General features: G+C 53.3%; 1 protein-coding gene and 1 long non-coding RNA gene across 51 annotated transcripts in view; both read right to left on the bottom strand.

Annotated features, from left to right (window-relative positions):
• Positions 1-17142, bottom strand: part of ANKRD24 (ankyrin repeat domain 24) — a 45448-nt gene that overhangs the window by 16925 nt on the left and 11381 nt on the right. For 6 of the 50 annotated variants that reach the window (XM_028839981.2, XM_077979240.1, XM_077979219.1 and 3 more), the window contains exons 3-10: positions 10613-10743; positions 10448-10536; positions 8509-8573; positions 7659-7716; positions 3306-3376; positions 3010-3116; positions 2643-2830; positions 825-853 (exon numbers count right to left, since the gene is read on the bottom strand). In XM_028839981.2, the coding sequence (XP_028695814.2) occupies positions 825-853; positions 2643-2830; positions 3010-3116; positions 3306-3376; positions 7659-7716; positions 8509-8573; positions 10448-10536; positions 10613-10743 (738 nt within the window). Of the gene's footprint in view, positions 1-824; positions 864-2621; positions 2847-3009; positions 3117-3305; positions 3377-3483; positions 3511-7658; positions 7717-8508; positions 8574-10447; positions 10537-10612; positions 10744-10851; positions 11524-12078; positions 12285-12392; positions 12658-16133; positions 16300-17142 lie in introns of those variants that run through there. The other 44 variants (XM_077979226.1, XM_077979231.1, XM_077979216.1 and 41 more) reach the window with 29 other exon arrangements.
• On the bottom strand, positions 12836-15875 carry LOC144337017 (uncharacterized). The gene is made up of 2 exons (XR_013409610.1): positions 15776-15875; positions 12836-14836 (listed from the first exon to the last, which is right to left on the bottom strand). It is a non-coding gene; the product is annotated as an uncharacterized LOC144337017 (long non-coding RNA).

Here is a 17142-nt window from a genome sequence, read left to right as displayed (position 1 = left end):
CCTGTTTCTACTAAAAAATACAAAAAATTAGCTGGGTGTGGTGGCACCCAGCTACTCAGGAAACTGAGGCAGAAAAAGCACTTGAACTCGGGAGGTGGAGGTCGCAGTGAGTTGAGATCACACCACTGCACTGCAGCCTGGGTGACAGAGCGAGACTCCATCTCTCAAAAAATAAAACAAAAACCAAAAAACAAACAAACAAAAAAACTGGGAGGGGCTGGGCACGGTGGCTCACGTCTATAATCCCAGCACTTTGGGAGGCTGAGGCGGGTGGATCACTTGAGGCCAGGAGTTTGAGACCAGCCTGGCCAGCATGGTCAAACCCCGTCTCTACTAAAAATACAAAAATTAGCCAGGTGTGGTGGGTGCCTGTAATCCTAGCTACCAGGGAGGCTGAGGCAGGAGAATCGCTTGAACTCAGGGGGTGGAGGTTGCAGTGAGCCAAGATCGAGCCACTGCACTCCAGCCTGGGCAACAGAGCGAGACTCCGTCTCGCAGGGAAAAAAAAAAAAAAACTGAAAGAGGGGAAGAGGCCAGATCTGCTTCCCTCCCTGAAGACAACAACCCTCAACAACCTCAGTCCCCACTGCCCTCCGACCCCAGCCCCATAATTTGGCCCCATCCCCCCAGTATTCTCACCCAGTTCTGGGAGTTAGGCTGGGCACACTGCCGCCACTTGGTGGCAGCATACCCTGAAGGTAGGATTCTTTCCAAACAGGTTTTCCCAGGTCTAACTTCCTTCTCTTCTCACAGAGCTTGGGGCAGGGGAGAAGTTAGTGTGGTTGCAGGGAGGAGGGGCTCCTTCACTGCTTAGGGGTCCATACCTGAGATGACGCCTCGCCTGAGTCATCCTCTGTGAGGGCCGGGGAGAGAGGGAAGCAGGGTCAGACATTCTGTTCCCAGCCCCAGGAAGGGCATTGGTGGGCCCCAGGGACTTGTAGGGGGTTCCTGATTTCCCCAAGAATCAGGGCCTTTAAGGTAGAAATCTGGTGCTTGGGTAGAGTGCTGATAGAGCAACTTGGGACTCTTAAAAAGAGAGGACAGGCCGGGTGTGGTGGCTCATGCCTGTAATCCCAGCATTCTGGGAGGCCGAGGCGGGTGGTTCACCTGAGTTCAGGAGTTCGAGACCAGCCTGGCCAATGTGGTGAAACCCCGACTCCACTAAAAAAACAAAAATTGGCCAGGCGTGGCGGCAGGCACCTGGAGTCCCAGCTACTCAGGAGGATGAGGCAGGAGATTTGTTTGAACCACGTGTGGCTAATTTTTGTATTTTTAGTGGAGACAGGGTTTCACCATGTTGGTCAAGCTGGTCTCGAACCCCTGACCTCAAGTGATTCGCCCACCTCGGCCTCCCAAAGTGCTGGGATTACAGGCATGAGCCACCTTGCCTAGCAGGGATGCCCTTCTTAGGAGACACAAAGTTTTGTTTTGTTTTTTTGTTTTTGTTTTTGTTTTTGTTTTTTTTGAGATGGAGTCTCGCTCTGTCGGCCAGGCTGGAGTGCAGTGGCCAGATCTCAGCTCACTGCAAGCTCCGCCTCCCGGGTTTACGCCATTCTCCTGCCTCAGCCTCCCGAGTAGCTGGGACTACAGGCGCCCTCCACCTCGCCCGGCTAGTTTTTTGTATTTTTTAGTAGAGATGGGGTTTCACTGGGTTAGCCAGGATGGTCTCGATCTCCTGACCTCATGATCCGCCCGTCTCGGCCTCCCAAAGTGCTGGGATTACAGGCTTGAGCCACCGCGCCCGGCCTTGTTTTGTTTTTTGTTTTTTGTTTTTTTTTTGAGACGGAGTCTCGCTCTGTGGCCCGGGCTGGAGTGCAGTGGCCGGATCTCAGATCACTGCAAGCTCCGCCTCCCGGGTTCCCGCCATTCTCCTGCCTCAGCCTCCTGAGTAGCTGGGACTACAGGCGCCCGCCACCTCGCCCGGCTAGTTTTTTGTATTTTTTAGTAGAGACGGGGTTTCACCGTGTTAGCCAGAATGGTCTCGATTTCCTGACCTCGTGATCCACCCGTCTCGGCCTCCCAAAGTGCTGGGATTACAGGCTTGAGCCACCGCGCCCGGCCTTGTTTTGTTTTTTAAGACGGAGTCTCGCTCTGTTGCCCAGGCTGGAGCGCAGTGGCACGATCTCGGCTCACTGCAAGCTCCGCCTCCCGGGTTCACCCCGTTCTTCTGCCTCAGACTTCCAAGTAGCTGGGACTACAGGCCGCCACCGTGCACCCCCATTCTCCTGCCTCAGCCTTCCAAGTAGCTGGGACTACAGGCGCCCACCACCACGCCCGGCTCATTTTTTTGTATTTTTAGTAGAGATGGGGTTTCACCATGTTAGCCAGGATGGTCTTGATCTCCTGACCTCATGATCCACCCACCTTGGCCTCCCAAAGTGCTGGGATTACAGGCGTGAGCCACCAATGGCCAACAAAGTTCTTACTGTACAGATGACCCATGAAAGGAGAAGCAGACCCCCTCCTAGACTACTCTAAATGCCCTGGGGCTCCTTGAAACTGTTCTGAGTAGAATTGGGTAAGCTCTGGGACCTCCTAGAATGCAGACAGTCGGGGGTACCTTGAAACTATTCACGATAAAGAAAAGGGGTGACAAGAAGCTGCCAAGAAGCAAATGCAGCAGGGAGATGGGGCTTGCATACCGCTGGGTGGGGAGGGGCGCTGGGCCGCCTCTTGCAGAAGGTGCAGGATGAGCTTGTCCCCCGCCAGCGCGCCATAGTGAGCCGCGTCCTGCCCCAGCGCATCGGTGATGCCCGGCTGGGCTCCGCCCTGCAGCAGGACTTCCACTGTTTCCGGGCTGGCCCCCTCACAGGCCAGCATCAGGGCCGTCCTACCAGGGGAGGGGGCTACTGAGGAGATGAGAACATCCCCCAAGCCCCCACGCCCACCTCAGCACCCAGGCCGGGCTAGGAAGAGGAGGCTGGCTAGATCGCTTTACTCAGAGAAGTTAAGAGTCTTGCCCAAGGTCACACAGCATAGGGTGGACTGGCTGGGAGGGGAGATGCTCACCTGCCTTGCAGGTCCTGATCATTCGCTGCAGCCCCTTGCTGCAGTAGGAGACGGCACAGGTCTGTGTGACACATCTGAGCTGCTATAATGAGGGGTGTTGCACCTGACTGGTAGGGAGGAGGAGGGATGCGATGGCATGAGAAACTGACCCCCGGGAGGTGCAGAAGCCTATATAACCGCCCTTGAGTTTTCACCTTGAACTTTCTCAGGCTTTCAAAGGGTGCCTGAGATACTGCCACTTAGTGGCAGCATACCTCAAGCATAACATCTTCCCCAAAGAGATCCCAGAAGCTTACCCGATCTTGGGGGTTTAGATGTGCCTTGAAGGAGCAGAGCACCTCTGAACAGGAGAGACAGCCACCAGCCACTGCAAAAGAGAAAAGGTTGTCTGGTGTGGTAGCTCAACCCTGTAATCCCAGCACCTTGGGAGGCCGAGGCAGGAGGATCACTTGAGCCCAGGAGTTCGAGACCAACCTGGGCCAACATAGCAAGATCCTGTCTCTAAAAAAAAAAAAAAAAAAAAAGCAAAAATTATCTGGGTGTGGTGGCATGTGTCTGTGGAACCAGCTACTCGGGAGGCTGAAGCAGGAGGACTGCTTGAGCTCAGGAGTTCAAGGCTGCAGTGAGCCATGATGGCGCCACTGCACACCAGCCTGGGTGACAGAGTGAGACCTTGTCTCAAAAACCAAGAAAAGAAAGGAAGAAAAACAAAAGGGGGAAGAGTAGGGGTAGAGTGAGACTTCAACCTTTTCTGGGGACTTTCTGCCTGGGTGTGACCCTGCCCCTTTATTTCTTTTTTTTTTTTTTTTTTTGAGACGGAGTCTCGCTCTGTCGCCCAGGCTGGAGTGCAGTGGCCGGATCTCAGCTCACTGCAAGCCCCGCCTCCCGGGTTTACGCCATTCTCCTGCCTCAGCCTCCCGAGTAGCTGGGACTACAGGCGCCCGCCACCTCGCCCGGCTAGTTTTTTTGTATTTTTAGTAGAGACGGGGTTTCACCATGTTAGCCAGGATGGTCTCGATCTCCTGACCTTGTGATCCGCCCGTCTCGGCCTCCCAAAGTGCTGGGATTACAGGCTTGAGCCACCGCGCCCGGCCTGCCCCTGCCCCTTTATTTCATGAGAAATTCCCACGTACCCTGGGAGATTTGTAACAAAGGCAAATTTTGCATTTTACAGATGCAGAAAGCGAGGCCCAACCAGGCCTGGGGTCACCCAGTGGGGTCACAGGAAGAGTCAGATCTAGGATCTAGGTCTGCCAACTGCTAGTCCCAAGCACTGTGGTTCCCTCTACTTTCTGTAGAGACGGGGTCTCACTGTGTTGCCCAGGCTGGTCTCGAACTCCTGGGCTCAAGCAATCCTCCTGCCTCGGCCTCCTGAGGGGCTGGGATTACAGGCACGAGACCCACACTACAGGAATGTGCAACTATGACTGGCTAATTTTTACTTTATTTTGTATTTTTAAGAGACAGGGTCTTGCTATGTTGCCCAGGCTTTTCTTGAAGTCCTGGGCTCAAGCAATCTGCTCGCCTTGGCCTCCTGAGTGGCCGGGAGTGTGGGCATGCACCACCACTCCTGGCTAATTTTCTTTTGGATTTTTTATTTTATTATTATTATTATTATTTTTGAGACGGAGTCTTGCTCTGTCACCCAGGCTGGAGTGCAGTGGCCGGATCTCAGCTCACTGCAAGCTCCGCCTCCCAGGTTCACGCCATTCTCCTGCCTCAGCCTCCCGAGTAGCTGGGACTACAGGCGCCCGCCACCTCACCCGGCTAGTTTTTTGTATTTTTTAGTAGAGACGGGGTTTCACTGTGTTAGCCAGGATGGTCTCGATCTCCTGACCTCGTGATCCGCCCGTCTCAGCCTCCCAAAGTGCTGGGATTACAGGCTTGAGCCACCGCGCCCGGCCTTGGATTTTTTTTATGGAAATGGAATGTCACTATATTGCCCAGGCTGGTCTCAAACTCCCAGGCTCAAGCAATCCTCCTGCCTCTGGCTCCCAAAGGGCTGGGATTATAGGGTTGAGCCACCACGCCCGGCCCCGCTTCTGTATTTATTTATTTTATTTTATTTTATTTTATTTTATTTTTATTTTTTGAGACAGAGTCTCCCTCTGCACCCACACTGGAGTGCAGGGGTATGATCTTGGATGACTGCAACCTCCGCCTCCTGGGTTCCAACGATTCTCCTGCCTCAGCCTCCCGAGTAGCTGGGATTATAGACATGAGCCATCACACTTGGCTAATTTTTACATTTTTAGTAGAGACGGGGTTTTGCCATGTTGTCCAGGCTGGTCTCAAACTCCTGGGCTCAAGCAATCCTCCCACCTCTGCCTCCCATAGCGCTGGGATTACAGGCCTGCACCACTGTGCCTGGCCTATTTATATTTTAAGAGATCCCTCCTACTGCCATTTGCGCAGGACCAGAGTGGAGACAGGGAGGCTCCCCAGGAGGCTGTGCAGCTGAGACAAGAACACAGTCTCTGGAATCCCTGGGTGTGAATTCCAGCAGGTTGACATACAGTCTATGCACAAAAATCCATTTTTTAGTCAATAAACTCTATTTGGGTACCTGCTGTGTGTCTGAGGGAGTATGAGGTTTTGATTGCTGCAAACCTTATCTACAACATGTAGAACAGTGCCTGACACACAGTAGGTACTCAATAACTGTTTTCTGTTGTTGTTTGTTTTTTTTGAGATGGAGTCTTGCTCTGTTGCCCAGGCTACGCAAGTGGTGCGATCTCGGCTCACTGCAACCTCCGCCTCCCAGGTTCAAGCGCTTCTCCTGCCTCAGCCTCCCGAGTAGCTGGGACTACAGGCGCCTGCCACCACACCCAGCTAATTTTTTGTATTTTTAGTAGAGACGGGGTTTCACCGGGTTAGCCAGGATGGTCTCGATCCGCCCGCCTCGGGCCCCCAAAGTGCTGGGATTACAGGCGTGAGCCACCGCGCCTGGCCTTAATTTTTTATTATTAGTAGAGACAGGGTTTCACCATGTTGGCCAGGCTATTCTCGAACTCCTGACCTCCAGTAATCTGCCTGCCTGGGCCTTCCAAAGTGCTCGGTAACTGTTGAATGACAAAAACCAACGGGCTCCTGTATTGTGACCAGAGGCATTGCTGCCACTAGGTGGCAGCATACTCCAACTGCAGGGAATTCTCACTCAGGGACTAAAATCCCAAAAGCCCAATTTTATTCTGAGTTTCCAAAAGAACAGATGTTTCGTGAGTCGGCAGCGAAAGCCACGCCTGAATTTCATGGGCACAGCGGACAGATCGGGGGCTGTGGGTTCTGGTTCACATCCGTGGGCCCCTTTCCCTCCCTCTGGGAAGGAGATTGGATTTGGTGATTATGAGGGTGCCAGCTGCCTGAAGTTATGGTTTTCCTGATATCTCCTAGGAGCTCCTCAAAGGAAATTAAACCCTAGGGACCTCTCCTCATCCTCACAAAGACCAGGAGTACAATCGGCTGCTCCTTGAGGTCAGATGACCTGGATTCCCTACGACTTACCTGCGGACAAGTTAAGCCTCATCTGTGCAATGGGCTAAAAGCCTGCAGTTCAAAGGGTAACCGGGATTTATGATGGGCTCCAGTGCCTGGCATACAGTAGGTAATAAAAAAGGAGGAGAAGGGCTGGCATGGTGGCTCACGCCTGTAACCCCAGCACTTTGGCAGGCCGAGGCGGGCAGATCACCTGAGGTCAGGAGTTCAAGACCAGCCTGGTCAACATGGTGAAACCCTGCCTCTACTAAAAATACAAAAAAATTTTAGGCAGGTGTTGTGGCACAGGCCTGTATTCCCAGCTACTCAGGAGGCTAAGGCAGAAGAATTGCTTGAACCTGGGAGGTGGAGGTTGCAGTGAGCCGAGATTGCACCATTGAACTGCAGCCTGAGTGACAGAGGGAGATTCTATCTCAAAAAAAAAAAAAAAAAAAGGAGGCTAGGTGGGGTGACTCACGCTTGTAATTCCAGCACTTTGAGTGGCTGAGGTGGGAGGATCACTTGAGCCCAGGAGTTTGAGATCAGTCTGGGCAACATAGCAAGATCCTGTATCTACAACTAAATTTAAAATGTTAGCCAGGCATGGTGGTGCATGCCTGTGGTCCCAGTTACTTGGGAGGCTGAGGCAGGATTGTTTGAACCCAGGAGGTCAAGGATGCAGTGAGCCATGATTGCACCACTGTACTTCAGCCTGGGCAACAGAGCAAGACCCTATTTCATAAAAAGAAAAGGAATGCCAGGAGTGGTGGCTCACGCCTGTAATCCCAGCACTTTGGGAGGCCAAGGCAGGTGGATCACCTGAGGTCAGGAGTTCGAGACCATCCTGGCCAACATGGTGAAACCCCGTCTTTACTAAAAATACAAAAAAATTAGGAGGCGTGGTGGCAGGTGCCTGTAGTCCCAGCTGCTGGGGAGGTTGAGGCAGGAAAACTGCTTGAACCTGGGAGGTGGAGGTTACAGTGAGCTGAGATCTCACCACTGCACTCTAGCCTGGGCAACAGAGTGAGACTCTGTCTCAAAAAAAAAAAAAAAAAAAGAAAGGAGGAAACAGAAAGCTTCACAGCATGTCAGATCCCTAGGGTCCTGGGTAGAATAACCCCCAAGTCTAGCACCCTCTGGGCTACGGGGTCAGGGCAGGGCTGGGCTGCACCCACCTGCATGGTGTAGGGCAGTCCACCCGCTGCTGTCCACGACGTCCACCACGCAGGAAGCCTGGGGATGGGGCGAGTCCTTTGAGGCGGAGCCATCCTTCTTGCTGCCTGATTTCTCTAGGACTGTCTTCCCCACCCTGGGCTCTGCTATACTTCAGCCCCACCCTTCCCTGGTCCCCACGTGACTCCATTTTCATGAAACTTGGTGAGAAAAGAAAATAGCTGGGAGCTGAGAAGCAGCTGGGAATTTGGGGAGTAGCTGGGAACTCTGCGAGTGTCTGGGTCTAAGAAAGGACCTAGGGCTTGGGGAGAAACAGAACTCAGGAAATACCTGGCACTGGGAGTATATGTACATATATATATATATATTTTTTATTAGATGGTGTTTCACTCGTTGCCCAGGCTGGAGTGCAATGGCGTGATCTTGGCTCACTGCAACCTCCGCCTCCCGAGTTCAAGGGATTCTCCTGCCTCAGCCTCCCTAGTAGCTGGGATTATAGGCACACGCCACCACTCCCAGCTAATTTTTTGTATTTATAGTAGAGACAGGGTTTCACTATGTTGGCCAGGCTGGTCTCGAACTCCTGGCCTCAGGCGATCCACCGGCCTCAGCCTCCCAAAGTGCTGGGAGTACAGGCCTGAGCCACCACGCCCGGCTCGGGAGTATATCTTAAATAAGAGAAGCATGTGGATGGTCTGAGAGTATCTGGTTATCCAGGGAGTAGCTAGGGTTCTGGAGTAAAAGGGGCCAAGGAATATCTAGGATTCATAGAGCATCTGGGGGTTCAAGGAACTGCTGGAACTCAGGAGTAGTAGGGGCCAACGGAGTAGCTGAGATAAGAAAGTAAATGACCTGCAGTAGTTGCTTCAAGCACTGTGGGTGCCCGTATTTGGCGGCCAGGTGGAGGGCATTGTAACCTGGGGAAGGAAAGAAGATTTACTGGAGCTCCAGCTATTCAAGTAGCTCCCAGCTGCTCCCCAAGCCATGTCAATGACTTGTGATGAATTTCTGTATCTAGCAAAGTCCCTGAACCCTAGTATTTCTCTCTTTTTTCCCTACAGACAGGATCTTGCTCTGTCACCCAGGCTAGAGTGCAGTGTGACCATAGCTCACTGTAGGCTTGAACACCTAGGCTCAAGCGATCCTCCTGTCTCAGCCTCCCGAGTAGCTGAGACTACAAGCAAGTGCCACCATGTCCGGCTACTGTATTTGTATTTTCTGTAGAGACGGGGGTCTTGCTATGTTGCCCAAGCTGGTCTTGAACTCCTTGGCTCATGTGATCCTCCCATCTTAGCCTCCCAAAGTGCTGGGATTAACAGGCATGAGCCATTGTGCCCCACCGTCAGGTGCTTCTCAAAACCATGCTATTCCCTGTACCCAGAGACTCTCCAAGCCGTGGCTAGTCTGTATTCCAGACAATCCCACCTCAGTGACTCTCCACACCCCCCTATTCCTCAAGCCCTATTGCCTCAGCTACTCCCCATATCCCCAGATACTCTACAGGGTCAACTACACCAAAGTTTCAGCTCTGCCCTTCAAAACCCACAGTTGCTGTACATGTTCTTCCAATCCACATACCCTTGCTCTTCCACATGCCAACTCTGTCCCTGTTTGATGCTCCAAGAATCCCCAGCTACTCCATATACCCTGCCCATCATGCCTGTGGCCCTAAAGCTTCAGATTTAACTGTGTCCCCATGCTAGTTGCCTCCTGAGCCCCAACTAGTCCTTTTGGCCACACATTTTCATCTCAGTTATTCCCCCCAGGTCCCCAGGTAAGTCATACATACATACAAGTTCTCCTTGTACCCCAGCTACTCCAAGAGCTCAAGCTACTCCCACAGCTCCACCTGCTCCCACAACTCCAGCTACTTCTAGATCCCAGCTATCCCACATACCTCAGATATTCCCCAAACTCTACTTGTTATTCTCCTGCCCCAGATACTTTGCAAGCTCAGCTACTCTCATGAATCCAGTTCCTCCTCCAAACTCCAAGTAGTTCCCTTCAGTCACTTCCTTGATCTCGGATACTCCCACATCCCAGATACACCTCAAAGCTTAGTTCGTCCAATAGTCCCAGTTATCTCCCAAGCCCCAGGTTCTTCCTCTGCCTCAGTCACTTTCTAGAAACTTCCCCAGGCTGGGCATGGTGGCTCACACCTGTAATCTCAACACATTGGGAGGCTGAGGTGGAAGGATCACTTAGAGCCCAGGAGTTCAAGACTGGCCTGGGCAACACAGGGAGACCATATCTCTACTAAGAATAGAAAAATTAATTGGGCGTGGTGGTGTGCGCCTGTAGTCCTAGCTACTTGGGAGGCTGAGGTTGGAGAATCTCTTGGGCCCGGGAGGTGGAGACTGCAGTGAGCTGAGATCATGCCCATTGCACTCAAGCCTGGGTGACAAAGGGAGACTGTGTCCCTCCCCTAAAAAAAGAAAAACAAAACAAAATAACAAAACCCCAGAAACTTTGCAGCTATCCCCCAAGCCCCAGTTACTTCCCTGTGCCAGCTATTTCCTCAACCAACTGAACCAATACCTGAATCCTAGTCACTCCCCATCCACAAGCTGTCCACTCGCTTTGCTCGGTGCCAGCCACAGTTTCTGTCTTTGGACACCCCATCCTAACATGCCCCTGTGTGTCTCCCTGGGGGCAGGGGAGGGGCGCCAGAGGGAGCCTCCCCCATTTTCAGCGGGCAACATTGAGGCCTGAAATCAGGGCCTGGCTGGATGCTCAGACTGGGCACCTGGGCTGAGTTCCTCCTCCCTCCCTGGGGCCCAGCTGGCAGTACCTGCCCCATCTGTGCTCATGACATTGGCACCATGAGCTATCATCACCTCCAGACAGCTGGCTGCACCCCGCATGGCTGCCAGGTGGAACCTGGAAGTGAGAGACAAGGGTTCAGCCAGCAGGTTGCACCCCTCAGCCATCTCTCTCCCGGGTCACGGGCACTCACGCGGACTTGCCCTCGGGGTCTAGCTTCGTGGGCACCAGTCCCTTGCGGGCGATGAGGGTGGCCACCCGAGGTGCATCGTTGTTTTCCACAGCTTGTAGCAGCCTCTCGTCACTCTTGCCCCAGTCTTGACTCTGCAGGGCACACCCAGAGGTGCGTGGGGCAGGGTTGGCCCCTGCCCCCTCCCCGTGCCCCCTGACAGGGCCTCCGGGCTCTCACCACCTGCCCCTGGGCACACTTGCCTGGCGCCTGCCTCTGGCTGCCGGCTTCGGGATGGGGCAGGGGCCGCAGGGCGGGCAGGAGCCAAGGTCAGTGGGGCTGAGCCGCAGCTGCAGGGGGAGGTGGTCCTGGGCGAGGGGGTCCTCAGACAGTGTTCCCCAAGCCTGCGACCCCCAGCATCTGCCCCCAGGCCCATCACCCCAGTTGTCCAACAAAAGCCCACCACCAGCATCATCCCCTGAGCAGCCCCCTGGCATCTGTTTCCAAAAGGTTGTTCCCTGGACCAGGCGCGGGGGCTCACGCCTGTCATCCCAGCACTTGGGGAGGCCAAGGTGGGAGGATCGCTTGAGCCCAGGAGTTTGAGACCAACTTGGGCAACACAGTAGGACCCCGTCTCTACAAAAAATAAAAAAAGTCAGCAGGGCGTGGTGGCTCATGCCTGTAGCTGCTTGGGAGGCTGAGGTGGGAGGATCATTTGAGCCCAGGAATTTTGAGACCAGCCTGGGCAACACAGCAAGACCCCTTGTGTGTACAACAAAAAAAGTTGTCCCACAACTCATCCGTTAGTGAAAACCACCCCTGCAACATCGCCCCCAGCAAATGGATCCATCAGTCTTTTCCAAACTACCCTCCAAAGTCCCATCTGAACCCCTAAAAGGCCCCCTAAACGTCTCTCAGGATCATTCTCTGCACTGTTTATCCACAACTGCCCTGAAATGCCACCACTGTCCCCTAAACATCCCGAGGCTTCTCCTCCCAAAACTATAGCCTGAAATGCATTACAAAATGTCTCCCCGAAATTCCTGAAGTGTTCTGTAAAACCATCCTTCCCAATGAGCCTGTCATGTCCCAAAAATATCCTCCAAAAACATCCCTCAACTGTTCTTCAAAACTGTTCTCCAAACCATTACCTCTTCGCAAAATCGGCTCTCCCAAAATAGCCTCCAAGTTGTCCCCTCAGTGACCCCATCTGTCTCCAAAATGTTTTCCCAAAACTGCACCCCCCAATGCCCTCTAAATGCTCCTAAATGTCCCCGTTTGTTTCCAAGTGTCTTCCACAACATGTCCACATGTCTCCCCAAATGTCTCTTCCATCCCCCCAAAAGCTGCCCCAACCTCTGTCCCCTCCCCCGCCCATCTTTCCCGGGTCTGGAATGAGGGGGTGGTCCAGGTCAGCCGGGGACTGGGAAGAGAGGGAAGAGGAAGTACCCGCGCCCCGCCCGCTCCCGCGCCCCCTCCCCAGGCCCTACCGCGAAGGAGGCGGCTGCGCACAGACACAGCTGCTTCATGGCGTCCGGGGCGCGGGGCGCGGGGCGCGGGGGGCGCACGGGGTTCCAGGATGAGGCGGCGGCCGGAGGGGCTGGAGGGACCGCGGGGAGCGGCCGGAAGGCGGGGCTGGGCGCTGCCGGAGCTCCCCGCCCCGCCCGCCCGGTCCCGCCCTCCCTGGTGCCGCCCCCTCCCCCTCGCCCCCCTCGACAGCCCCCTCCCCCACGGGATGGAATGGGAAGACCCAGGAAGGGGGCTGGGCGCTGAGGGAGGGGGCGCCGCCCCGGCCCCTCCTGACCTTGTCGCCTGGAGGAGGATGAGGACGCGGCGCCGGGGGCCGGGTTCCCTCACCCGCGCAAGCAGCTGGCTGCATCTCCAGGGGACCCGCGGGCGTCCATCTCCGCCTCCTCCGAGTCCGCCAAGGGCGCGCAGGTGCCTCCGGGCCTCCGCAGCCTCGCACCGCCAAGCGGCCGGCAGGCTCTCGCCACTCACGCTTTCATTCATTCACTCACTCATTCGTTCAACCATTCGTTCATTCATTCACCGTCCCGCCCATTCATTCATTCACTCACCCATTCGTTCATTCACTTATTCGTTCGTTCATTCACTTATTCGTTCATTCACTAGTTCATTCGATCAACCACTTGTTCATTCCTTCACCCATTTGTTTATTCGCTCACTTTCATTCATTCACTCACCCATTCATTCATTCACTTATTCATTCGTTCATTCACTTGTTCATTCGTTCATTCATCCATTTGTTTATTCGCTCACCCTTTCAGTCACTCATTCATTCATTCGCTCGTTCATTCATTCACGGGCTCAGCCATTCATTCATTCACTCACTCATTCGTTCATTGGTTTATTCATTCGTTCATTCACTCAGTCATTCGTTCATTCACTCAGTCATTCGTTCACCCACTCGTTCATTCCTTCACCCATTTATTTGCTCACCCTTTCATTCATTCACTGGCTCATCCATTTGTTCATTCGTTCATTCTTGTATCACCCATTCATTCATTCCCGCACCATTCCTTCCTGCATTCACTCATTCCTGCATTCATTCATTCACTCATTTGTTAATTCATTTGTTGGCTCACCCATTCATCCATTCATTTGTTCACACACCCATTCATTCATTTGTTCATTCCCGCACCATTCATTCATTCTCACATTCATTTGCTCATTCATTGGCATGCCCATTCGTTCATTCATTCACCCACTGGCTCACCCATTCATTCATTCAATCACTCATTTGTTCATTCATTCATTCATTCATTCATTCATTCATCCATCCATCAATGGGGATCTGCAGTCCTACACACCTGAATTTGAATCCAGCACCCCGCCCCTGCCCCAGCCTTTCCTGCCTATAGGACTGAGCCAACAGACTTACCAGTTTTGGACTTCACTTTCCTCCTCTCTAAAATGGGTTTCATAATAAATAGTTCCTACGGCGGAGGGTTACTGGGAGGATTCCCAAGTACTACGCAGCACTCACTTGACCGGTGCCTGGCATACAGTAAGCGCACAATAAAACTGTGACTCACAGAAACAGCTAGCTGGCCCTGGCGCAGCTCTGACATTCTCTAGCCATTTCCGGTCCATTTCCGCCACTCCCGGGACCCGCAGCTCCTCCAGCAGAGGAGGAGCCTTGGGTTCCTCTTAGTCACTGCTGCGTACCCATTGCCTGGCCCACGGCAGGTGCTCCGCAAATATGCATCAGATGAACACTTGGGGGAGTGCTCCTTCATGCAATAAGTATTTATTGAGCACCTACTGGATGCCACGCAGCATTCGCAGGCCTGGAGACTCTGGGAGCACAACCAAGACCCTTACAGGTAGCTGGCATTTTAGAAGGAGCCCTGGAGGTCAGGAGCGGTGGCTCACGCCTCTAATCCCAGCACTTTGGGAGGCCGAGGCGGGCGGATCACCTGAGGTCAGGAGTTCGAGATCAGCTTGACCAACATAGTGAAACCTTGTCTCTACTAAAAATGCAAAAATTAACTGGGTGTGGTGGCAGGCGCCTGTAATCCCAGCTACTCAGGATGTGAGGCAGGAGAATTGCTTGAACCCGGGAGGCAGAGGTTGCAGTAAGCCGAGATGGCGTCACTGCACTCCAGCCTGGGTGACAGAGCGAGGCTCCATTGCAAAACAAACAAATAATAACAAAAACAAACAACAATAACAAAAAACGAGGACTTCCAGAGCCAGAATTTAAGAACGACCCAGCAGACAGGCGACAGGGGCTTGAATTCAGTTTGGTTATATCATCCTTGCTGTGTGACCTTGAGCTAATCGATTTCCCTCTCTGAAATTCTCCCTCTCAATTTCTTAACAGTTAAATTAGATAGATAATGGGACAGGCACCAAGGAGGCACTGTGGGCATTTGAGGCTGGATCTTTCTCTAGGGTGGGGCTGTCCTGGGCACTGCAGGGTGCTGAGCAGCATCCCTGGCCTCCACCTACTCCACATCCGGAGCACCTCCAAGTTGTGACAACCACAGATGTCCCAACATTGGCAAGTGTCCCTCTATTAACACACTGACCACTGGCTTAGGGCTGGGTGAGCATTGAGCATTCATTCACATGTCGGTGTGGTCTGTGATTATTCTTAGACATTATTTATTTATTTATTTATTTATTTATTGAAAAGGAGTGTTGCTCTGTCGCCTGGGTTGGAGTGCAGTGGCATCATCTCAGTTCACTGCAACCTCTGCCTCCCAGGTTCAAGCAATTCTCCTGCCTCAGCCTCCCGAGTAGCTGGGATTACAGGCACGAGCCACCACGCCTAGCGAATTTTTGTTTTTTGTTTTTTTTTTTTTGAGATGGAGTCTCGCTCTGTCGCCCAGGCTGGAGTGCAGTGGTGCAATCTCAGCTCACTGCAAGCTCCGCCTCCCAGGTTCATGCCATTCTCCTGCCTCAGCCTCCCGAGTAGCTGGGACTACAGGCGCCCGCTGCCACGCCCGGCTAGTTTTTTGTATTTTTTAGTAGAGACGGGGTTTCACCGTGTTAGCCAGGAGAATGCTATCGATCTCCTGACCTCGTGATCTGCCCGTCTTGGCCTCCCAAAGTGCTGGGATTACAGGCTTGAGCCATCGCGCCCGGCCACGAATCTTTGTATTTTTAGTAGAGACGGGGTTTCGTCATGTGGGCCAGGCTGTCTTAAACTCTGACCTCGTGATCGGCCTGCCTTGGCCTCCCAAAGTGCTGGGATTACGGGCATGAGCTACCGCACCTGGCCCTCTTAGACACCTTTGGACAAGAGGAGGGAGGAGTGGGAACCAAGGCAGGAAAATGGAAAGTGACAGGCATTTGAGAAGGAGGGTGTCCTTGGAACTCCTCTCTCTTTTCACCTCAGTGGGGAGGTCCTCTGAGCTTCTCCAGAGAAGAGACTGAAATGAATCTCTGAGCTCAGGGATTCAGTTTCCAATTGTCTCCTGCACTTGTCCTCCTGGATGCCATACAAGATCAGAGCAAATGGCCAGGCGCGGTCGCTCACGCCTCTCATCCCAGCACTTTGGGAGGCTGAGGCAGGCAGATCACCCGAGGTAGGGAGTTCCAGAACAGTCTGGCCAACATGGCAAAACCCCATCTCTACTAAAAATACAAAAAACTAGCCAGGCGTGGTGTGTATGCCTGTAATCCCAACTACTTGGGAGGCTGAGGCAGGAGAATCACTTGAACCCGGGAGGCGGAGGTTGCAGTGAGCCGAAGTTGCGCCATTGCACTCCAGCCTGGGTGACAGAGTGAGACTCCGCCTCAGAGAGAAAAAAAAAAAGGCTGGGTGCAGTGGCTCAGGCTGAGAGCACGCCACTGCACTCCAGCCTGGGAGACGGAGCAAGACTCCATCTCAAAAAAAAAAAAAAAATCAGAGCAAATGCCCCTCGGAGCCCACTGAGGTATACCATGGATAATGCCATCCCTCCAGGATTCATCCAAGCCCTGGCATCACCTTGATGCCTCTCTCTTGCCCCATATTCGGTCCACCGGCCAAGCCCACTGGTTGCACACTGGGTCCTATTCTGCCCCTTCTCACCCCTTCCATGGTCACCACCGTAGTCTAGCCCCATCACTGCAGGTTCTGCCTCTGGGATGCATCCTTCCCGGTCTCCAGCCTCTGACCTTGTCGCCTTGTCCCTTCTCCCCCAGCAGCCAGAGGCGGCTTCCTAAACCCTGCATCAGACCTCATCTCTCTCTCCTGCACAGCAGCCTCCAGAGACCTCACTCAGCTTAAAATGCAAACTGCTCACAGCAGCCCAGATCCTGCCCACTGCCTGTTTCCGCAGAGAATGGTATTTACACGTGTGAGTTGTTGGGGGGGCGGGGGAAAGCAAAATAAGAATCATCCTTCCTGACACGTGAAAAATGATATGAAATTCACATTTCTGGCTAGGCGCAGTGGCTCATGCCTACAATCCCAGCACTTTGGGAGGGCAAGGTGGGCTGATGGCCTGAGGTCAGGAGTTTGAGACCAGCCTGGTCAACATGGTGAAACCCCGTCTCTACTAACAATACAAAAATTAGCCGGGCATGGTGATGCATGCCTGTAATCCCAGCTACTCATGAGGCTGAGGCAGGAGAATCACTTGAACGTGGGAGGCTGAGGTTGCAGTGACCCGAGAGCACTCTAGCCTGGGCGACAGAGCCAGACTCTACCTCAGAACAAAACAAAACAAAAAAACTCACATTTCAGTGTCCATAAATATAAGTTGTACTGGGGCCAAGCCCTGCCCATTCATTTATAGATGGCTGGATGCCACACGCAGGGTATGAAAAAAAAAGTGCAGATAATCAAAGGCTATTCTCAGGCTGCAATGGCAGAGCTGAGGCTGATCTACACCACGAACCAAAAATAGTTACCCTCTGGCCTTTTAAGAAAAAATTTGCCAACCCTTCTCTGAGCAGCCCCTCTTTGCCAGTCCCTGACCTCATGGAATTTCCCGTCCCTCCTTCCCTCTCTTCCTTTCTTTTTTGACGGAGTCTCACTCTGTCGCCAGGCTGGAGTGCAGTGGCACGATCTCGGCTCACTGCAAACTCCACCTCCC

The sequence above is a fragment of the Macaca mulatta genome, chromosome 19 (genome assembly GCF_049350105.2).
Source record: "Macaca mulatta isolate MMU2019108-1 chromosome 19, T2T-MMU8v2.0, whole genome shotgun sequence".
NCBI lineage: Eukaryota > Metazoa > Chordata > Mammalia > Primates > Cercopithecidae > Macaca > Macaca mulatta.
Note: the sequence above shows the minus strand (reverse complement) of the source record. Positions and strands in the feature narration are given on the sequence as shown.